The 24,364-nt window shown below is 44.9% G+C and overlaps 1 protein-coding gene across 4 annotated transcripts in view; it reads left to right on the forward strand.

The window, feature by feature from the left end:
* Positions 1-22,895, forward strand: part of AFAP1L2 (actin filament associated protein 1 like 2) — a 158,673-nt gene extending 135,778 nt beyond the window's left edge. For 3 of the 4 annotated variants that reach the window (XM_056529613.1, XM_056529615.1, XM_056529614.1), the window contains exons 11-19: positions 411-622; positions 13,241-13,386; positions 13,634-13,742; positions 14,518-14,727; positions 15,072-15,186; positions 15,458-15,619; positions 17,326-17,516; positions 21,472-21,594; positions 22,161-22,895. In XM_056529613.1, coding sequence (XP_056385588.1) covers positions 411-622; positions 13,241-13,386; positions 13,634-13,742; positions 14,518-14,727; positions 15,072-15,186; positions 15,458-15,619; positions 17,326-17,516; positions 21,472-21,594; positions 22,161-22,187 — 1,295 coding nt within the window. In that variant the 3' untranslated portion in view covers positions 22,188-22,895. The remainder of the gene's footprint in view (positions 1-410; positions 623-13,240; positions 13,387-13,633; positions 13,743-14,517; positions 14,728-15,071; positions 15,187-15,457; positions 15,620-17,325; positions 17,517-21,471; positions 21,595-22,160) is intronic. The other variant, XM_056529612.1, reaches the window with a different exon arrangement.
* Positions 22,896-24,364: the final 1,469 nt, after the last annotated feature.

A 24,364-nucleotide genomic window follows, 5' to 3' on the forward strand; every position in this document is an offset into this window, starting at 1 on the left:
GGGGTTAATGGTACGGTCCTTGGTGGTCTAGAGCACATAAGGGGTTAATGGTAAGGACCCTGCAGCAGATAATAGGTTAATAATAAGGTCCAGGGTGGTGAAGGCCAGAGAAGTTAATGGTTTGATACCTGGTGGTCCAGGGCACAGAAGGGTCCATGATAAGGTCCCTGGTGGTGTAGGGCAGAGGAGAAGTTAATAGTAAGATACCTGATGGTCCATGATAGAGAAGGGGTTAAAGGCAAACTCCCTGTTGGTTGTAGGCAGATAAGCAGTTAATAGAGAGGTCCCTGGTGTCCCCGGGTAAAGAAAGAGTTAATAGTAAGGTACCTATTGGTCTGTGCGGGTTCAGAGGGTTCCTACCATAGATCCTGACCGCGCCAATAGCAGAGATGTCACCGTTATTTTTGCAGATTATCTGAACGTCTTAATAAACAGTCATTGGAAATCGCGCTATTGTTGTGTGAAGGACGGACAGCTGCATGTCTACCAAGACAGGAATAAGAGCAAAACCACAATACAGCCGGTGTCCTTAATAGGATGCGACATCATCCCTCAGCCCACCCCGGACCACCTGTACTCATTCCGCATTCTGCATAATGGGGAGGAGCTTGCCACACTAGAGGTAATAAAGTAGAATATGTCACATTCAATATAACTACTATAAAACTGCTCCTATATACAAGAATATAACTACTATAATACTGTCCCCCGTGTACAAGAATATAACTACTATAATACTGCTCCTATATACAAGAATATAACTACTATAATACTGCTCCTATATACAAGAATATAACTACTATAATACTGCTCCTATATACAAGAATATAACTACTATAATACTGCTCCTATATACAAGAATATAACTACTATAATACTGCTCCTATATACAAGAATATAACTACTATAATACTGCTCCTATATACAAGAATATAACTACTATAATACTGCCTCCTATATACAAGAATATAACTACTATAATACTGCTCCTATATACAAGAATATAACTACTATAATACTGCTCCTATATACAAGAATATAACTACTATAATACTGCTCCTATATACAAGAATATAACTACTATAATACTGCTCCTATATACAAGAATATAACTACTATAATACTGCTCCTATATACAAGAATATAACTACTATAATACTGCCCCCCGTGTATAAGAATATAACTACTATAATACTGCTCCTATATACAAGAATATAACTACTATAATACTGCCTCCTATATACAAGAATATAACTACTATAATACTGCTCCTATATACAAGACTATAACTACTATAATACTGCTTCTATATACAAGAATATAACTACTATAATACTGCTCCTATATACAAGAATATAACTACTTTAATACTGCTCCTATATACAAGAATATAACTACTATAATACTGCTCCTATATACAAAAATATAACTACTATAATACTGCTCCTATATACAAGAATATAACTAATATAATACTACTCCTATATACAAGAATATAACTACTATAATACTGCCTCCTATATACAAGAATATAACTACTATAATACTACCTCCTATATACAAGAATATAACTACTATAATACTGCTCCTATATACAAGAATATAACTACTATAATATTGCTCCTATATACAAGAATATAACTAATAAAATACTGCTCCTATATACAAGAATATAACTACTATAATACTGCTCCTATATACAAGAATATAACTACTATAATACTGCTCCTATATACAAAAATATAACTACTAGAATACTGCTCCTATATACAAGAATATAACTACTATAATACTGCTCCTATATACAAGAATATAACTACTATAATACTGCTCCTATATACCAGAATATAACTACTATAATACTGCTCCTATATACAAGAATATAACTACTATAATACTGCTATTATATACAAGAATATAAATCGAGATTTTCCTAGTTACCGTGAAGGAAAATATAACTTATATGAAGACAGGAGGCTCATATCTTGCATTAAACTTTCTTTTTAATGCCCATAGCAGAAAACTACCAACAATTCATTTACGTCAGTATAAGAAAAATTTCATTAAATTACAACTCCCAGCAGCCCCTGGTTCCTCCCTCCCATGGGTCAGCGACCCTATATAAGGGGCTGTCTGGATCTCCTCCTCCTCTTTCTTTCGTGCGAACTTCGGAACAGCGCACGGCATCATGTCACACCGGACACACTCCGACGTCAATCGAAACTCCGACTCCTGGTAATCTGTCAGGTCCAACCGGGCCGCAACCAACTGTGTTCTAACTGGAACAGAAAACATAACGACTGTAACTCAGGGACTCCTCAGTCTCTTCCGTGTAGAAGAAGGATCCGCTCTTCAATAGCCTGAAACGAGAAAGAAACACCATAACAGGGTTGGGTAGGGAGGGAAGATACTCGCCTCCTGTCTTCATATAACTTATATTTTCCGTCACGATAGCTTGGAAAATCTCGATTTATATATCAGACAGGAGGCTCATATCTTATGCAAGTTTAAAGCTAAATGTGCTCAACCTAAAGACATAAGAACAGACACACATCAGAGTACAGACACAGAAACGTGTTCTTGTGGCCTAAAATAAAACTGCCTAAAAGTCGTCTCGGACGACCAATCGGCGGCCAATGAAAGGTCCGAAAGCGAACCTCCTGAAGTAACCACTTTGTTGGCCATAGCTCCTCTAGAAGAATGGGCACCAAAAAGAGAGATATCAATCCCAGCCATTTCCATGGCCGACCTCACCCACCTGGCCAAAGTAGCCGAGGATACCGGAAGATGAGGCTTGACATACCATATCAATAGTTGATTGGGAGACTCAGATCGCAATGGCGCGGTCCGCGTCTCGTACGTTTGTTAACAGCGAACCACGCACAGACGTGGGTGATCCGGAAAAAAGGGGTAGAACACGGATTGAAGTCCCGTCTTAGTTCTGCGAACCACAGAAAATCGTACCCCTTCCGGCAAAAACTGTTGCCTGGAAATATCCAACGCTTTAACATCCGACACCCGTTTTATGGACACTAAACATAAAAGGGTAGTAATTTTGAGGGATAAAAACTTCAAAGAGAGTGCGTCATTGTCCTCCCAGGAGGAAAATAATTCCAACACACGGGAGACATCCCAAGTAGATTGGTATCTAGGACGGGGAGGATGTTAAAAATTTTACTCCCCGCAAGAGCCTACATACCAGAGGATGTTTGCCTACCGGTAACGCGTCCACCGGGCAATGATATGCCGATATGGCGGATCTATACACGTTAAGTGAACTATAAGATTTTCTAGACTCAAAAGAGTCCGCTAAATAGTTCACTATCACTGAAACAGGTGCTTGAACGGCATCAATTTGTCATTGATCACACCAACGAACCCACAAAGCCCAGGCTGATCGATATGCCGATCTAGTCCCTGGGGCCCAGGCCAAGGCAAGGAGGTCTCTAGCCGATTGTGAGAGGTCACTACCGGCCTCCGGGAGCCCGAAACCAACCACGCAAGGAGTGGAAGGTTGCCCTCCAATACCAACGGGTGAGGACCCATGGTAGGGTTCGTGAGAAGACGAGGCGAGTGAGGAATCAACCGAGGATAGTCGATCGTCATCCCTAGTAGAAGGGGAAACCACGGTTGCGTCGGCCACCAAGGGGTGACCAACACAACCGTCGCCTTCTGACTCAGTACTTGGAGAAGGAATCTGGAGATCGTATTGAATAGGGGAAACGCATAGTGCGTCCCCCGCGACCATATCTGGCAGAATGCGTCCACTGCGGACGCTTCCGGGTCCAGCCTCCAGCTGTAAAGGCGAGGCAATTGTCGATTGAGGCGGGATGCGAAGAGGTCCGTGTGTAATGGACCCCAAAGATCCCTCAAAGCTCGAAAGATAGAACGGTCTAAAGTCCAATCGCTGGAATCCTTCAAATAACGAGAATTCCAGTCCGCCACGATATTTGACACACCGGGAAGATATTCCGCAATCGGAATGATGTCCCGGGACAGACAAAAGTGCCAGAACTATGACACGATGTTCGCCAGCACCCTGCACCTCGTTCCCCCAAGGCGGTTGACATATTGAACCGCAGCCACATTGTCCATGCGTAAAAGTACGCAACAATTGGCCTTGTGAGGGAGAAAACTCCTGATAGCGAAGAACACTGCCAAAAGTTCCAGGGCATTGATGTGGAGGAGAGACTCCTCTGCGGATCATCTCCCACCTGTAGTGTCGTGCCCGCAACGAGCTCCCCAACCTTGGCGGCTCGCATCGGACTCTATAATGACGTCCGGGCAGGAATTGAAGATGGTTCTGCCGTTCCATTCGACAGCGTGATGCAGCCACCACTGCAATTCCTCTATTGCCTCCGGACAAAGGGTAACTTCGTCCGCATAGCGGAGACCCTGGCGAAGATGAAGGGCCTTGAGCTGCTGAAGGGCCCAATAATGAAGTGGGGCCGGGAAGATCGCTTGAATAGAGGCCGATAATAGGCCGACTATGCGTGCAATCATCCTCAGAGACACTCGACCCTTGCGCAAAGTCGCCCTGATTTCCTTCCGAATCAGAGCCAACTTGGATGTTGGTAACATCAGAACGGCGCGTTTGGTATCCACTAGGAAACCTAGGAATTCCAGCTCCTGCGAGGGAGTCAGCACAGACACCTTGTGGTTAATGAGGAATCCTAAGACCTCCATCAAAGAAACCACCCATTGGCTGTGCAGCAGGGCTTGCGTTCTGGAACGTGCCATGATCAGCAGATCGTCCAGGTAGATGATAAGTCGCACCCCCCTGCTCCGGAGAGCAGCCACCACCGGTTTCAGCAACTTGGTGAAACACCAAGGCGCCTTTGATAATCCGAATGGCAGGCAGGTGAACTGCCACATTCGGTCCCTCCACCGAAACCGTAGGAAATGTTGGGAGGATTGGTGAATGGGGACGGTAAGATATGCATCCTTCAAGTCGATCTTCACTAACCAGTGTCCTGGCCAGAGAAGGTCGCGCAGCAGATGGATACCCTCCATCTTGAAGTGACGATATATCACGTGTTGGGTTAAATCTCTTAGATTTATCACCGGGCGATAACCGCCATCCTTCTTCTTTACCAAGAAGATGTTGCTTACAAATCCGGGTGACAAGGGGTCTACCTCTATTACCTAGATGGATCCCTCCAAGGAACAGCCCAGGATAGAGGCAGCGCACAAGACTTCAAAGGTAAAATGGTTTATTTACCCGGCATGCAACGCGTTTCGCTGGATAACCAGCTTCATCAGGCAAGTTTGAGGGTAGAGACACATAGGGTATTTATACACAACAGTTAACCCGCACATTGCTGGAATAAAAGCAATAGGCAGGAGCACATAAAACACACACATAAAAACTAGTGAAATAAAAACTAGTGAAATAAAAAATTATATATATCACATACCTAACTAAAAGAAATTAGATATGAATATAAATAAAATATAAAATATATAAAAAACATATAATATATCAATATATTTGTAATGTACCGTATTTTTCGCCCTATAGGACGCACCGGCGTATAAGACGCACCCAATTTTTAGGGGCAAAATCTAAAAAAAATAAAGATTTTGAACCCAATAGTGATCTTCAATCTGAGGACCTCCAGATGTTGCAAAACTACAACTCCCAGCATGCCCGGACAGCTGTTGGCTGTCCGGGCATGCTGGAAGTTGTAGTTTTGCAACATCTGGAGGTCCGCAGATTGAAGACCACTGCAGGAGATGGTAATACTCACGTGTCCCCGCCGCTCCGGACCCGTCACCGCTGCCCTGGATGTTGCTCCATCGCTGTCGCCGTGTCCCCGTCGCTTCGGAACGTCTCTGCTGCCGGCCGGGTATCCGCGCTCTCTGTCGCCGCCATCACGTCGTTACGCACGCCGGCGCACGTACGCGACGACGTGATGACGAGGAAGGAGAGCGCCGGCCATACAGCGGATCCCTGAACGGAGAAGACACCGAGGAGGCAGGTAAGGTCCCCCCGGTGTCCTGTAAGCACTAACCCGGCTATTCAGTCGGGCTGTTCGGGACCGCCGCGGTGAAATCGCAGCGGTCCCAAACAGCCTGACTGAACAGCCGGGTTAGTGTCACTTTCCATTCAGACGCGGCGGTCAGCTTTGATCGCCGCGTCTGAAGGGTTAATACAGGGCATCACCGCGATCGGTGATGTCCTGTATTAGCCGCGGGTCCCGGCCGTTGATGGCCGCAGGGACCGCCGCGATAGGGGTGTATTCGCCGTATAAGACGCACCGACTTTTCCCCCCCAGTTTTGGGGAAGAAAAAGTGCGTCTTATACGGCGAAAAATACGGTATTTATAATATGATAATAGAAGGCAAGTCAAGTTACACAGCATTCTCAATCATCTCATTTAAACCACCAGGGAAAAGGGAACCAAGTGAAAAAATCCAGTATGATTCTCTATTAATTAGCCTTTGAAAACGATTTTTTATAATGGATGGTATAACTTCAATGATTTTTAATTTTAGACAGTCAAAATTCCCGGAGTGGATTTGACATATATGTTGTGAGACACTGTGTAGCATGAATTGCCTTCCCACATTGGACCGATGTTTATTCATGCGGGACCGCACCGTCTGAACGGTGCGGCCCACATACTGCAAAGCGCAAATACAAGATAAAAGGTAAACCGCATAGCTGCTTTCGCAATCATGCGTTCCCTTAATCCGAAATATATTTTTCGAAATATTACAAACAAAATTATCACCTTTTTCTATCATGATACAGCATTTACATCTCATTTTTCCACAAGGGATGGTACCATTATCCTGTCCTACACGATTAGATGTAACAAAACGATTGTTCTTCAGACCATCACTAGGGGCCACCAGATTCCGCAGATTTTGTGATCTGCGGAATGTGACACCTGGGTGGTCAGACAAAATATCTTTAAGAATCGGATCACCTTTTAATATGTACCAATATTTATTAAGTATTGTTTTTACCTTGGGTGCCGCGCAATTAAAATTGGTGACAAAATTGTGACCATAATTCCTATTGGATTTTTTACTATTTTTACATTTATCAATTGTAAGATTTATAATTTCTTTCTCAATATTATTCGCAACAGTTTTATCAATTATCAAATCCTCTTGTCGTTGTCCCTTAGCCTGATTGAAAGCTTTATTTAGAATCGATTTTGGATAGTTTTTCTCTCTAAAGCAATTCTGTAAAATACGAGATTGTTCCAAAAAGTCAGAATTAGATGTACAATTTTTTCTGATACGCAAATATTGCCCATAGGGCACATTACGGATCCACTGGGGATAATGGGAACTATTGAAATCCAACAGGCTATTTATGTCCACTGGTTTAAAAAATGTTTTTGTTTTTATACGGCCATCCGAATCCTTTCTGAGTTGAAGATCAAGAAAATCAATAGAGGAAGAAGAGCAGTGTATGGTGAATTTTAAACCCCAGGTGTTCAAATTAAGAGGGTCAACAAAATCTTGTGCTTGAGAGAAAGAGCCTGTCCAAATAATGAACAGGTCATCAATATATCGCCTATAAAAGGCGGCATACTGATTAAAAACAGGGGACTGTGCGACATGAGAGGACTCGAAACGCCCCATAACCAAATTAGCATAACTAGGGGCGAATCGAGTCCCCATCCCCCTGCATTGTCTGTAAATAATGTCATTAAAACTAAAAATTTTATGTTCTAAAATAAAAAAAATTGATTCAATAATAAACAGTGCTTGGGTGAGTGAAAAATTACCATCTGAAAGGAGAACCTCCTTTATGGCCGCTAGACCTATAGAGGTGGTAATATTAGAATAAAGTGCACAAACACTAGCCTGTTGGATTTCAATAGTTCCCATTATCCCCAGTGGATCCGTAATGTGCCCTATGGGCAATATTTGCGTATCAGAAAAAATTGTACATCTAATTCTGACTTTTTGGAACAATCTCGTATTTTACAGAATTGCTTTAGAGAGAAAAACTATCCAAAATCGATTCTAAATAAAGCTTTCAATCAGGCTAAGGTACAACGACAAGAGTACTTGATAATTGATAAAACTGTTGCGAATAATATTGAGAAAGAAATTATAAATCTTACAATTGATAAATGTAAAAATAGTAAAAAAATCCAATAAGAATTATGGTCACAATTTTGTCACCAATTTTAATTGCGCAGCACCCAAGATAAAAACAATACTTAATAAATATTGGTACATATTAAAAGGTGATCCGATTCTTAAAGATATTTTGTCTGACCACCCAGGTGTCACATTCCGCAGATCACAAAATCTGCGGAATCTGGTGGCCCCTAGTGATGGTCTGAAGAACAATCGTTTTGTTACATCTAATCGTGTAGGACAGGATAATGGTACCATCCCTTGTGGAAAAATGAGATGTAAATGCTGTATCATGATAGAAAAAGGTGACAATTTTGTTTGTAATATTTCGAAAAATGTATTTCGGATTAAGGGAACGCATGATTGCGAAAGCAGCTATGCGGTTTACCTTTTATCTTGTATTTGCGCTTTGCAGTATGTGGGCCGCACCGTTCAGACGGTGCGGTCCCGCATGAATAAACATCGGTCCAATGTGGGAAGGCAATTCATGCTACACAGTGTCTCACAACATATATGTCAAATCCACTCCGGGAATTTTGACTGTCTAAAATTAAAAATCATTGAAGTTATACCATCCATTATAAAAAATCGTTTTCAAAGGCTAATTAATAGAGAATCATACTGGATTTTTTCACTTGGTTCCCTTTTCCCTGGTGGTTTAAATGAGATGATTGAGAACGCTGTGTAACTTGACTTGCCTTCTATTATCATATTATAAATACATTACAAATATATTGATATATTATATGTTTTTTATATATTTTATATTTTATTTATATTCATATCTAATTTCTTTTAGTTAGGTATGTGATATATATAATTTTTTATTTCACTAGTTTTTATGTGTATGTTTTATGTGCTCCTGCCTATTGCTTTTATTCCAGCAATGTGCGGGTTAACTGTTGTGTATAAATACCCTATGTGTCTCTACCCTCAACATGCCTGATGAAGCTGGTTATCCAGCGAAACGCGTTGCATGCCGGGTAAATAAACCATTTTTACCATTGAAGTCTTGTGCGCTGCCTCTATCCTGGGCTGTTCCTTGGAGGGATCCATCTAAGTGCTTCACCTGTGTGTCCAGGAGCAGCTGCCGTTCTTCGCCCGTTGCAGGGTCACTTCACGCCTTCACCATAGTTGTACTTGGTCGCAGTACAACTATACTTGGTGAGCAAGTTTTCTTGTTTGTTCATGTTCTCTTTGCATTACGGTATCACACTAGGAGCGCTCTCCTTGTTTGTACATTACCTCTATTACCGCCTGTTTAGACAAGAGCTCCTGGAGCTCGTTGTCTATGAGTTCTATGTTTTGTGCGGAAAGCCGAATGGGTTGAGGTACAATATTCAGCACGGGAAGAGACTGGAACCCTATTTGGTAGCCTGCTACCGTATTGAGGATCCACACGTCTGCCGTAATCATGGACCAGGCGTGGGTAAAATACATCAATCTGCCCCCCACCACTGTGTGTGGAATGGAAATTGGGCGTGTACTCACCGCGACCTCCACGTCCCCTCCAGGGGCGTCCTCGAGGGGGAAAGAAAGGGGCCGGCTGGGCCACAGGCAGGGTATACTGTTGTTGAGCGGGAGCAAACTGTTGGTGCGCAGCTCTAACATAGGGCCTATAGAGGGCTGAGCAGCCGGCAGATCGGCCTCTGCCTCTACCGGCCTTGCCAAAAACCTTGGTAGGGTGGCTCGCTTTCTTCAGCGATGTCTGCGCCTTATCCAGGCTGGAAAATAGGCTGACCACTTTATTAATATTTTTAATGAGATCTTCTCCAAAGAGGAGACCTTCCGCGGAGGGGCCGGGCTCATTCTCCGCTATATGGCTGAGTTGGGGCTCCAGCTTCATTAAAATCGAACGGCGACGTTCAATTGAGCACGTCGTGTTCGCGCTGCCCAGCATGCAGATCGCACGTTGGGCCCAACCTCTCAGTTGTGAGAGATCCACTGGCTGGGCAGCCGAGGCTGCTTGCTCAGATAGATTTAAAATCTTCGTGAGCGGTCCAAGCAAGTCTAGTATGCGGTCTTGGATTAACTTGAAGGATCGTTCGATACCTTTTTTGGAATACTTGCCAGCCCGGGTCAAGTACTTAAGGAGGACCGGATCTATCTCCGGGGTGACCGCTACCTTCCTGGCCACATAGGGCCTAGGGCATTCCGCCTTCAGCTTGTTTCGGTTTGTGCGGTCCAATGACCGTCTGATCCAATGTTCTATGTATTGTGCCACGTGTGGCAGTGGTGCCCAGTCACCTGAGCGTGAGTGTGTGATCTCATCAGGGTTGAACAGCGGTTGTCCCTGAGCGTCTAAAATTGCCTCACTGGGCACTTCTGGTTCGGCATCAGTATAATCAGCCTGAAACCCTGCATCTTCGTCATCAGAGTCTGTGGCTTGAGCCCTGTCAGACTCGCCGGACGACTCGTCGTTAGACGTGTCGTATGAATCCGGCTTCATCCGCCTGGCGGACTTCAGCCCTTTTTTGTCATTCTCCTTGGGGCCCAAGGGTCGGGAGTGGTCACCGAGATGCGGGGTGCGGCAGACCGGGTCAGGTCCTGCCTCTGGGGCACATTGTAAACTTCCCCTGCCGGGGAGTCGGAGTGTACGTTCACATACTTCCGTTTGTGTCGTACTTTACCCCAACTGGAAGCTCAGTAGAGGTAGAGGGTAAGTAGGGGTCAGAACGTACATTAGCAGCCAGAGCCGCCTGAATGGACTTATTAATCAAGTCCTGTATTTGGGATGTAGACATGATCTGTGAGGCTTCAATGTCAATAGCCTCATTAACATGGGTAGAGAAGGGGGTGGAATTATCTCCAGCCATCTCACACCACAGTACAAGGTAAGAGAAACAATATGTCTAGACGTTGGCCCAAGAAGGGCCACAAGTAGCCTAACTGACTTTCGATAGTTGGGTATACACAAGTTTATCAATACACAAGGATACAGTGTACTCAATAGAGTCCACTAATGCCCAGAACTCCCTGGTATACTAAAGTGTATGAATACACAGGAGCACAGTGTACTCATTATAGTCCACTGATGCCCAAAAACTACCTAACAGGAGTTACAAGTAGCCAAGGGACCTCCAAGAGCTCCGGAAGGGCTACAAGTAAAAATAGGAGATTTATATGGAAAAACTGGGACCTGTACGTAATAATGCTGGCGCTCCTCTCAGCGCTCGCACAACACTGGGGAATATAATGAAATACCATAAAATATTGAGATAAAAAACTAAACCAGGACGGCTGGGGAATAAAGGGACACTTGAAAGGGTCCCCAACACACCAGCCAACCCGGTACAGTCATAGAACAATCCAGAGTAAAGACATATACAGTGACCCCACGACCTACGATGGCCCCGACATACGATCATTTCCCCATACGATGGCCTCTCAGAGGCAGCATCAACATACGATGCTTTTGTATGTCGGGGCCATCGCATAAACGGCTATCCGGCAGCGCAGACTGCTTCAGCTGCCCCCGGATAGCCGTTTACGGTGCCCCGTGTGGTCCGCTGATGATCACTTACCTGTCCTCGGGGCTCCGGCGTGTCCTCTTAGGGATCCCCTGCATCGTCAGCGCTCTCCATCGTCGTCATCACGTGGCTGCGCACACCGTCCCGTCATCCAATAGGAGCGGCGTGCGTAACGACGTGATGGCGGTGACGGAGAGCGAAGATGCCGGGGAAGCAGAGGCCTTGCCAGAGCGTCGGGGACACCTCGGGGAAGCGGCGACAGCGATGGAAGGCGACATCCAGGGCAGCGGTGACGGTCCGGAGCGGCGGGGACACGTGAGTATAACCTCCAATACCAGTGGTCTTCAACCTGCGGACCTCCAGATGTTGCAAAACTACAACTCCCAGCATGCCCGGACAGCCGTTGGCTGTCCGGGCATGCTGGGTGTTGTAGTTTTGCAACATCTGGAGGTCCGCAGGTTGTAGACCGCTGTCCTATACTTTACATTGCACGGATCCCTCAACATACGATGGTTTCAGCAAACGATGGTCCATTTGGAACGGATTACCATCGTATGTTGACGGACCACTGTAGCCCCTTATATAGGGTCGCTGACCCAGGGGAGGGAGGATCCAGGGGCTGCTGGGAGTTGTAGTTTAATGAAATTTTTCTTATACTGACGTAAATGAATTGTCTGTAGTTTTCTGCTATGAGCATTAAAAAGAAAGTTTAATGCAAGATACTCGCCTCCTGTCTGATATATAACTACTATTATGGGGGAGAATTAAATGGACACTGTCACCAACTTTATTTTTTGATATGTTGTAGTACTTATGTACTACAACATATCTCTAATACAGTTTTATTATTATTTTTTTATTATCAGGGTGAAATTTACGTTTAAAAAACGGCCACTAGGGGTCTCCCTCCTAGTGGCCGGCTGCAGCCTGACGTCACGCCTGAATGGAGGGAACGGGGTGATGGAGAGAACGGGCCAGCGCCGTAGTGCCGCATGGCACTAACTTATAGTTTATCTACACAGGGTGCCTCCAGCTGTTTCACTACTACAACTCCCAGCATGCCCTGAGAGCCAATAGATATCAGGGCAAGGTGGGAGTTGTAGTGGTGAAACAGCTGGAGGCACCCTGTGTAGATAAACTAAGGGTGGAAGTCAGCCCCCCCAGCAGGCATCAGTGACGTGGTGCCTGCTGGGGAAGTCACACTACCAGGCAGACAAAAAGTTATTTTTAATATAATAAAAAGAAAAATTAAAAGCAGGGAGGGGGTTAGGGATAGAAGGGCAATAGGCAGGGACAGAAAGATAAATATAGGATGGTGGGAACTACTCTTTAATGTTTGTTTCTCTTCTCTTGCTCGGTCTTGGACTCTGCTGCCCTCTGGTGGAGAGCTTTGTGTAGTGATAGGTTTTTCCTTCCAGAATGGACGTTATAGACTTTTGTGTGTTTTCCATAGTTTTTGTTGTTGATTATATTTTCTGAACATTTTATGTTTGTCACCAGATCTTTCTCCTCCTGTGGTTGTTATTTTAGGGCCCGTCCTGTCTCTCCCCATAGTATGTGGCGGTTTTCTTCAGCTCTGTTCATACTCATTGTTCTTGACCTTCTGGACACTAAAGTCCTTCCGCTCTCTTCACGGTCCATGTTCTTTGTTTATATCCCAGGCGAAGTCCTCGGAGGACATGGGCCACTGGCTGGGGCTCCTCCTGTCCGAATCCGGATCAAAAACGGATCCAGAGGAATTCAGCTATGACTACGTGGACGCGGAGCGCGTGTCCTGCATCGTGAGCGCAGCCAAGAACTCCTTCTTGTGAGTGTCCGAAGTCGCCATGAGAGAATATCCATAGCTCCATTACCCCATGTTTTCCACTTTCATACTGTTCGTACATACGGTGACACTATACTGCTATATTGTGCCATGATAATACCGCCATGTACAGCCCACACTATGCTACCTATGGATATTACTGTTCCTAAATCCCAAATACAGACCATGTATGTGTATGGAGGCTTCATCCGTGGCCGCTGTTAGTCACCTCGGTCTCTCTTCTTTGCAGCTTGATGCAGCGGAAATACTCTGAGCCGAACACTTACATTGATAATCCGCGCGGTGGGAGGAGCCAGCAGGACGACCTGTACGATGATGTAGATGTGTCAGATACCATGGTAAGGAATAGTGAGCGCAGCTCTGGAGTATAATACAGGATCTAGCTCAGGATCAGTACAGGATAAGTAATGTAATGTATGTACACAGTGACCCCACCAGCAGAATAGTGAGTACAGCTCTGGAATATAATACAGGATATAACTCAGGATCAGTACAGGATAAGTAATGTAATGTATGTACACAGTGACCTCACCAGCAGAATAGTGAGTACAGCTCTGCAGTATAATACAGGATATAACTCAGGATCAGTACAGGATAAGTAATGTAATGTATATACACAGTGACCTCACCAGCAGAATAGTGAGTACAGCTCTGGAGTATAATACAGGATATAACTCAGGATCAGGACAGGATAAGTAATGTAATGTATGTACACAGTGACCTCACCAGCAGAATAGTGAGTACAGCTCTGGAATATAATACAGGATATAACTCAGGATCAGTACAGGATAAGTAATGTAATGTATGTACACAGTGACCTCACCAGCAGAATAGTGAGTACAGCTCTGGAGTATAATACAGGATATAACTCAGGATCAGTACAGGATAAGTAATGTAATGTATGTACACAGTGATCTCACCAGCAGAATAGTGAGTACAGCTCTGGAATATAATACAGGATATAACTCAGGATCAGTACAGGATAAGTAATGTAATGTATGTACACAGTGACCTCACCAGCAGAATAGTGAGTTCAGCTCTGGAGTATAATACAGGATATAACTCAGGATCAGTACAGGATTTCTTCACCCCAATGCTTTTCTTTCTACACAGGAAGAAGATCCAAAACCTGAGGTGCAGGCTGAAGAGGAGAACACTTACCTGGATCTGCTACCTGCAAAATCCTTCCTGCACGGATCAGGGATGAAAATGGTAAACACGACCCAGACACCCTCACCCACCCCTGAGAGGGCCAACAAAACTGAAAGGGAACCAGACCCCGCACCAATCCTAGAGCCAGAACCAGCCAGTCCTGCACCACAGGTGAGAGAGCCACTCGTCATAATCTTAGATCCATACTGACGATCAGGAACTTATATCAAGTAACCAGCGTTAGCATTTCCGGGTGAACCTAGAACGGTATTAATGACTGTAATGGTTATAAGATGCACTGAGGGGAGATGAGACGTTCTGGGGTGTCTGCAGCAGAGAATCAGGACAGTTTGGGGCTCCAGACTTGGAACATCTATTGCTGGAACTTCGCTTTTCAGCACAGGTGCCGCAAAAGGTTAACCCCACGATTCAGCACAGGTGCCGCGAAAGATGAAATATTGCTTGAGCAACTCATTACTTTCTGACCCTTGAATGTGGATATATTAATCCCACAGGACAATAATCACCATCCAGAAGAAGTGACTCAGGATCTGCAGGTGAAGACCATCGCTGTGTCCAGTCCTCTGCTGGGGAAATGCAAAACGGAAAGGACCAAAGCGTCCAGTCCAGGTGAGGCGCGCGGCAACTAAAGAGATGAAAACATGGCGCCGGTGAGCCAAGCATTCTAGTGGTTATGGGGCATCTGTAGAGTCTAGACCAGTCTCTCTCAACTAGGGTGCCACCAGCTTTTGCAAAACTACAACTCCCAGCATGCCCGGACAGCCTTCGGCTGTCCGGGCATGCTGGGAGTTGTAGTTTTGCAACACCTGCTCCTTAAATGCTCTTCAAATAATCATAGAGAGGATGGCAGAGTTATTTTTTTCTTCTTCTTCTCTTTCAGCCATTGAAAACAAACTGGGGAAGAACCGCACGGAGGCCGAAGCCAGAAAATTCACAGAAGTGAAGGAGAAGCTGGAGAAAGAGCGCGAGGAGATCCGCGAGGTGCTGGCGGCGCTGCGAAAGGAGAGACGAGAGCTGAAAGAAAGCATAGCCACCTGCGCAGGTACCACGACAACCACATATTACCCACAGGGGGCGCTAATTGCATAGTATATACCAGTTTTATGTTGTACACATGCATATATATACTTATACGTATCTTGGTAAACTCGTCATATACAGTGACGCAAAAAAGTATTTAGTCAGCCTCCAATTGTGCAAGTTCTCCCCCTTATAAAGATGAGAGGCTGTAATTATCATCATAGGTTATAACCTCAACTATGAGAGACAGAATGAGAAAAAAATCCATAAAATCTGATTTTTAAAGAATTTATATACCTGTGATAGTACCGCAGTACACTTACCCATATATACCTGTGATAGTACCGCAGTACACTTACCCATATATACCTGTGATAGTACCGTGTACACTTACCCATATATACCTGTGATAGTACCGCAGTACACTTCCCCATATATACCTGTGATAGTACCGCAGTACACTGGCCCATATATACCTGTGATAGTACCGCATACACTTACCCATATATACCTGTGATAGTACCGCATACACTTACCCATATATACCTGTGATAGTACCGCATACACTTACCCATATATACCTGTGATAGTACCGCAGTACACTTACCCATATATACCTGTGATAGTACCGCAGTACACTTACCTATATATACCTGTGATAGTACCGCAGTACACTTACCCATATATACCTGTGATAGTACCGCAGTACACTTACCCATATATACCTGTGATAGTACCGCAGTACACTTACCCATATATACCTGTGATAGTACGGTGTACACTTACCCATATATACCTGTGATAGTACCGCAGTACACTTACCCATATATACCTGTGATAGTACCGCAGTACACTCACCCATATATACCTGTGATAGTACCGCAGTACACTCGTCCATATATACCTGTGATAGTACCGCAGTACACTTACCCATATATACCTGTGATAGTACCGCAGTACACTTACCCATATATACCTGTGATAGTACCGCAGTACACTTCTCCATATATACCTGTGATAGTACCGCAGTACACTTACCCATATATACCTGTGATAGTACCGCAGTACACTTACCCATATATACCTGTGATAGTACCGCAGTACACTGGCCCATATATACCTGTGATAGTACCGCAGTACACTTACCCATATATACCTGTGATAGTACCGCAGTACACTTACCCATATATACCTGTGATAGTACCGCAGTACACTTACCCATATATACCTGTGATAGTACCGCAGTACACTTACCCATATATACCTGTGATAGTACCGCAGTACACTTACCCATATATACCTGTGATAGTACCGCAGTACACTTACCCATATATACCTGTGATAGTACCGCAGTACTTACCCATATATACCTGTGATAGTACCGCAGTACACTTACCCATATATACCTGTGATAGTACCGCAGTACACTTACCCATATATACCTGTGATAGTACCGCAGTACACTTACCCATATATACCTGTGATAGTACCGCAGTACACTTACCCATATATACCTGTGATAGTACCGCAGTACACTTACCCATATATACCTGTGATAGTACCGCAGTACACTTACCCATATATACCTGTGATAGTACCGCAGTACACTTACCCATATATACCTGTGATATTACCGCAGTACACTTACCCATATATACCTGTGATAGTACCGCAGTACACTGGCCCATATACTCGTACCCGCCGGTCACAGTCTCTCCTATTTCTCAGATAAAAGTCTTCTCACCGGCCTGGAGGAAAAACTGAAGAGGAAAGAAGAGGAATGTAAAGTGCGGGAGAACCAGAGGGTGGACCTGGAGCTGCAGATTGTGGAAGTGAAGGAGAACCTGAGGAAGGCCGAGCTGGGGCCGGTGACCCTGGGGACTGCGGTGGAGCCGGCCCACCTGGACAGCCCCTCCAGTGTATGTATACAGCAGGGGAGCGGGCCCATGTGTCCTGATGGCTGCAGCTCTGATCATACTTCACTTACATCTAATCGGAGGGACAAACAATATGGCCGCCATGACAGTGCAGTAACCCCCGGACCACTGAATGATTGACAGAGCTCTGATATCACTAGGTAGAGGCAACAGTCTCTAGAGGTGTGAACACAGCCCCATAGAAATACCTGTCCATGTTGCCCATAGCAACCAATCACAGCGCAGCTTTCATTTTTCTACAGCCATATAAGAAATGAAAGCTGCGCTGTTCTTGGTCGCTATGGGCAACACATTTTCAATAGACAAAAGGTTTAAAAGGCGAATGTCCAGGATTAGACAAACATGGCGGCTGCGTTCCTGTCCATGGGTTGTGACCTCATGTTTGGTTCCATTGAAGGGAATAGGACTGAGTTATAACACCAGACATGGGGACACGTGCTGCATGGTTTAAAGGGGTTCTTATCCCAAAGGATAGGGGATAAGATGTCTGATCGCGGGGGTCCCACCGCTGGGGATCCCCGCCATCTCTCTGCTGCACCCGGCGTTCGTTAGAGCGTCAATGGCAGCGCTGGAGGCTCGTGATGTCACGGCCACACAACCTCAATGCAAGCCTATAGGAGGGGGCTTGACAGCTGTCACGCCCATCCAATAGACTTGCATTGAGGTGGGCGGAGCGTGACTTCACACGGGGCGGAGCCGTGACGTCACATCTGACATCTTATCCCCTATTCATTGGATAGGGGATAAGATGTCTAGGGGAGGAGTACCCCTTTAAGGAAAAGAGAGGCCATGTTTGTCTCATCCTGGACAACCCCTTTAACCCCTTAAGGACTGAGCCCTTTTTCACCTTAAGGACTCGGCCATTTTTTGCAAATCTGACCACTGTCACTTTAAACATTAATAACTCTGGAATGCTTTTACTTATCAATCTGATTCAGAGATTGTTTTTTCGTGACATATTCTACTTAGTGGTAACATTTTTTGGTAACTTGCATCCTTTCTTGGTGAAAAATCCCAAAATTTGATGAAAAATTTGAAAATTTAGCATTTTTCTAACTTTGAAGCTCTCTGCTTGTAAGGAAAATGGATATTCCAAATATTATTTTTTTTTTGTTCACATATACAATATGTCTACTTTATGTTTGCATCATAACATTTATGAGTTTTTACTTTTGGAAGACACCAGAGGGCTTCAAAGTTCCGCAGCAATTTTCCACAAAATTTTGAAACTCGCTTTTTTTCAGGGACCAGTTCAGGTTTGAAGTGGATTTGAAGGGTCTTCATATTAGAAATACCCCACAAAAGACCCCATTATAAAAACTGCACCCCCCAAAGTATTCAAAATGACATTCAGTAAGTGTTTTAACCCTTTAGGGGTTTCACAGGAATAGCAGCAAAGTGAAGGAGAAGATTCACAATCTTCATTTTTTACACTCGCTTGTTCTTGTAGACCCAATTTTTGAATTTTTGCAAGGGGTAGAAAGGAGAAAATGTATACTTATATTTGTAGCCCAATTTCTCTCGAGTAAGCACATACCTCATATGTCTATGTTAATTGTTCGGCGGGCGCAGTAGAGGGCTCAGAAGGGAAGGAGCGACAAATGTTTTTTTGGGGGCATGTCACCTTTAGGAAGCCCCTATGGTGCCAGAACAACAAAAAACCCCACATGGCACACCATTTTGGAAACTAGACCCCTCGGGGAACGTAACAAGGGGTAATGTGAACCTTAATACCCTACAGGTGTTTCACGACTATTGCATATGTAAAAAAAAAAAAATTTTTACCTAAAATGCTTGGTTTCCCAAAAATTTGACATTTTTAAAAAGGGTAAAAGCAGAAAATACCCCCCAAAATTTGTAACACAATCTCTCCCGAGTACGGCGATACCCCATATGTGTCCCTAAACTGTTGCCTTGAAATACGACAGGGCTCCAAAGTGAGAGAGCGCCATGCGCATTTGAGGCCTAAATAAGGGACTTGCATAGGGGTGGACATAGGGGAATTCTACGCCAGTGATTCCCAAACAGGGGGCCTCCAGCTGTTGTAAAACTCCCAGCATGCCTGGACAGTCAGTGGCTGTCTGGCAATACTGGGAGTAGTTGATTTGCAACAGCTGGAGGATCCGTTTTGGAAACCATGGCGTACCAGACATTTTTCAATTTTATTGGGGAGGGGGGCTGTGTAGGGGTATGTGTATATGTAGTGTTTTTTACTTTTTATTTTATTTTTTGTGGTAGTGTAGTGTAGTGTTTTTAGGGTACAGTCACACGGGCGGGGGTTCACAGTAGTTTCTCGCTGGAAGTTTGAGCTGTTGCAGAAAATTTGCCGCAGCTCAAACTTGCAGCCCGATACTTACTGTAAACCTCCGCCCATGTGAGTGTACCCTGTACATTCATATTGGGGGGGACATCCAGCTGTTGCAAAACTACAACTCCCAGCATGCGCTGAGACTGTACATGCTGAGAGTTTTAGTTTTGCAACAGCTGTAGGCAGACTGGTTATGTATCACTGAGTTTGTGACCTTACTTAGTGTTTCAAAACCAGTGTGCCTCCAGCTGTTGCAAAACTACAACTCCCAGCATGTACGGTGCATGGTGTAAGGTGACTGCTGGGAGTTGTAGTTTGCAACAGCTGGAGGCACACTGGTCGTGAAACACTGAGTTAGGGAAAAAAAAATGAGTTTCACAACCAGTGTGCCTTCAGCTGTTGCAAAACTACAACTCTCAGCAGTGACCGACAGCCAATGGGCATGCTGGGAGTTGTAGTTATGCAACCAGCAGATGCACCACTACAACTCCCAGCATGCACTTTAGCTGTTTGTGCAAGCTGGGAGTTGTAGTTATACAACAGCTGAAGGTACACTTTTCCATAGAAAAAATGTGCCTCCAGCTGTTGCAAAACCATAAGTCCCAGCATGCCCATAAGGGAATGCTGGGAGTTGTGGTGGTCTGCCTCCTGCTATTGCATAACTACAGCTCCCAGCATGCCCAACATGGACGCCGGGGATCGGGGTCCCCAGCACCCGGGGTCGTCTTCCCGCACCCGCTCACGTCCTCCGGAAGAGGGGCGGAGCGGGTGCGGGAATGACACCCGCAGCAGGCGCCCTGATTGGTCAGCCGGTAATCCGGCCGACGAATCAGGGCGATCGTGAGGTGGCACCAGTGCCACCTCACCCCTGCTGCCTCTGGCTGTTCGGGGCCATCGGAGACTGCCCCGATCAGCCAGTAATTCCGGGTCACCGGAGACCCGATTGACCCGGAATCGCCGCAGATTGCTGGACTGAATTGTCCAGCGATCTGCGGCCATCGCTGACATGGGGGGGGCATAATGACCCCCCTGGACGATATGCCGGGATGCCTGCTGAATGATTTCAGCAGGCATCCGGCTCCGGTCCCCAACCGGCTAGCGGATACGCCCTGCGTCCTTAAGGACTCGGAATGCAGGGCGTATCCATACGCCCTGCGTCCTTAAGAGGTTAAAGGACATGCCCGGTGCACACTTTTTTCATGTTATCCCGTCCGGGCTGCAAAATAAAAGAAAACGCACTTTATCTTACCTGCCAACGAGCCCCCGGAGCTCCGGTACAGGTGTTGGGTCCCCGGGCTGTATTCTTCTTACTTCCTGTTAACCCGGCACGTCACACGGAGCTTCAGCCTATCACTGGCCGCCGATGTCCCGCCTCCGCTGGTGATAGGCTGAAGCTCCGTGTGACGTGCTGGGCTAACAGGAAGTAAGAAGAATACAGCCCGGGGACCGAACACCTGTACCGGAGCTCCGGGGGCTCGTTGGCAGGTAAGATAAAGTGCGTTTTCTTTTATTTTGCAGCCCGGACGGGATAACATGAAAAAAGTGTGCACCGGAGTACCCCTTTAAGATTTGTCCACAAAAAAAATTGATTCTGATGTTTTCCCCTTTGTCGTTCTCTCCCATATACAGATGAAGTGTTGCAGCCCGATCCACATCCCGGACTCCTCACCTGTGAACTCCGCGGTGGCGCTGAAAAGCCGCCCCCTGTCCATCATGACCACTGGGAAAGGCACGGTCCTGCAGAAAGCCAAGGTGAGCGAAGTGGATCAGACGCCGGACCGCGCGGCCTTTATCTTACAGATACATCACCCGTAGTTTGGAATGTGTGAACCCGGCCTAAAACTAGCTTCACACGAGTGGTCACATTATTCCGTCCATATTACGGGTCATTAGACCCACAGTCATGGCAGCTAATGGCGGCCATAACATTGAGACAGCCGTACTATGATCATGTGACACTGGGGTCTTGGGCCCCGTTCACACTATAGAATTTGTACGTGGATTCTGCTGTTCAGTTTACACTATAGAAACACGGAATTGGATTCTGCCAGATGACAGAACATGTTCAAACTACCGGCGAAATCTAGAATAAAAATCAGAGAAACTCCAGATTTATGGCAATTTATGCTGGAAAACCAGTGTAAGCGCCGCCAAATACGCCAAATAATTACAAATCATCAGTTAGCGCAAAAATTATCTGACACTGTTTTTGCTAGTTTACTAAATAATCAGCAGACAACTACCCCCTTAGGGCAGGGCTTCTCAAACTGAATATTTTTGGATCTTGATTTATATATATTATTTTTATCTTTTTTTAGGAGTGGGAAAAGAAAGGTGCGAGCTAGAGGGTCCGTCACTGTTCTTAATGGACTAAAAGACTTGACTCTGGACAACATTTTATTTATCAGATGTCAGGACCCCCAGCAGGACACAGGGCCTGGAGCCTGACACCTATGACCTCCATCTTTGGGGGAGGGGGCACCATTTCTTGTGTTGCACATGACAATACTCTGTATGACCATCGGGTGGCACTAACACCACCAGGCTCCTTGACCCTCTTCTACCGTGAGCTCCTTGGGGGTGGAGAGGAGACATTCAGGTAGATCAATCCACCAATGAAACATGGAAGAAGATTTCTCCAGAGCCCACCGTGGTTCGGCATCGCAGGGTTTGCAGGACTCCTCTGCACTTAATATATTATTGATATTTAGCGATTAACTCCCCTTCTGCTGTCTGTACGAGAACTGTGACGTCTACGATGAGCGCCGTGGGAAGTGAACTCTGGGCTGCAGACGTAGCAGCAACAAGAAATGGCGACAATCATGTAGCACTTGTTATACGCCAGGACATTTGTATATGATACGGCGTGAAACATGTCGGCCTGAGGAGACCGTAAGGGAAGGCGTTTCCTTATACTTGGACTATGGGCGGCGGCGGCGGCGGGCTCTGGGAAGGATCGGCCGCTCCTGGTGCTTAAAGATATAAAGTATTTTATAATTAAGAGAATTAAACGTAAACCTGAAAATGTGATCAGATCTTTATTTATAGTTGTGACCAATTTAGGATTTACCAGCAAATGTCGCCTCAGATAGTTGGATTAGGATATATAGTAGTTATACACCTTCCCTCCAGCTCTATCTGTATACTGCTGCTATCTCTATGGGATCAGGATATATAGTAGTTATACACCTTCCCTCCAGCTCTATCTGTATACTGCAGCTATCTCTATGGGATCAGGACATATAGTAATTACATACCTCCCCTCCAGCTCTATCTGTATACTGCAGCTATCTCTATGGGATCAGGACATAGAGCTGGAGGGAAGGTGTATAACTACTATATGTCCTGATCCCATAGAGATAGCTGCAGTATACAGATAGAGCTGGAGGGAAGGTGTATAACTACTATATGTCCTGATCCCATAGAGATAGCTGCAGTATACAGATATAGTAGTTATACACCTTCCCTCCAGCTCTATCTGTATACTGCAGCTATCTCTATGGGATCAGGACATATAGTAATTACATACCTCCCCTCCAGCTCTATCTGTATACTGCTGCTGCTATCTTTATAGGATTCGGATATATAGTAGTTATACACCTTCCCTATAGCTCTATCTGTATACTGCTGCTACTATCACTATGGGATCAGGACATATAGTAGTTATACACCTCCCCCCCCCCCAGCTCTATCTGTATACTGCTATCTGTATGGGATCAGGATATATTGTAGTTATATACCCCCCCCCCCCCCCTCCAGCTTTATCTGTATAATTCTACAGCTATCTCTATGGTTTTTTTTTTTTTTTACTAAATATTTTTTTTTTACTAAATATATTTCCAGGTGCTATTGACATTTCACTTACCCCAAATGTTGGTAACAACCAAAGTAATCCATACATGCAAAGAAACTAAAACAAATAAGCTCAGAAATGTAAGTTATGTGTAATAATGTGAAATAACACATGGAAAAAGTATTGAACATATGACAAAAGGGAGGCGCAAAAAGGCCTGGAAAGCCAAGACAACAGCTGAAATCTATCAGTAATTAAAAACCAATCCAGCCCCTTGTCAGTGCAGATTACTATCAGGCGATTGAGTCCTAACTGATGGCTACAAAAAGGTCTCATTGCCAAGATGTCACACAAAACACATCTCATGATGGGTAAAAGCAAAGAGCTGTCTCCAGACCTTCACCACCTAATTGTTGTTAATCAAAATAACATAGCCACGTGCGGAAATGTCTGAAGTATTAAAACAATGTTTATGATCCTGTATGGTAAACGGAGTAAACGTTAAAAAAAAAACAAAGCCCAAAATTACAGATTTTTGGTCACATCACAGAAAAAAATAGAATAAAAAAAATGATCAAAAAGTCACGTATATGCAGTAGAGGTACAAATAAAAACTAAAGATCACATTACAAAGAATGAGCCCTGAAACACCACCGTATACTGCAAAATAAGAAAGAGATTTATCAAGTGTTATGATTTTTAGAAGGGGAGGAGAAAAAAAAAAAGCAA

The sequence above is a fragment of the Hyla sarda genome, chromosome 7, assembly GCF_029499605.1.
Source record: "Hyla sarda isolate aHylSar1 chromosome 7, aHylSar1.hap1, whole genome shotgun sequence".
Classification (NCBI taxonomy): domain Eukaryota; kingdom Metazoa; phylum Chordata; class Amphibia; order Anura; family Hylidae; genus Hyla; species Hyla sarda.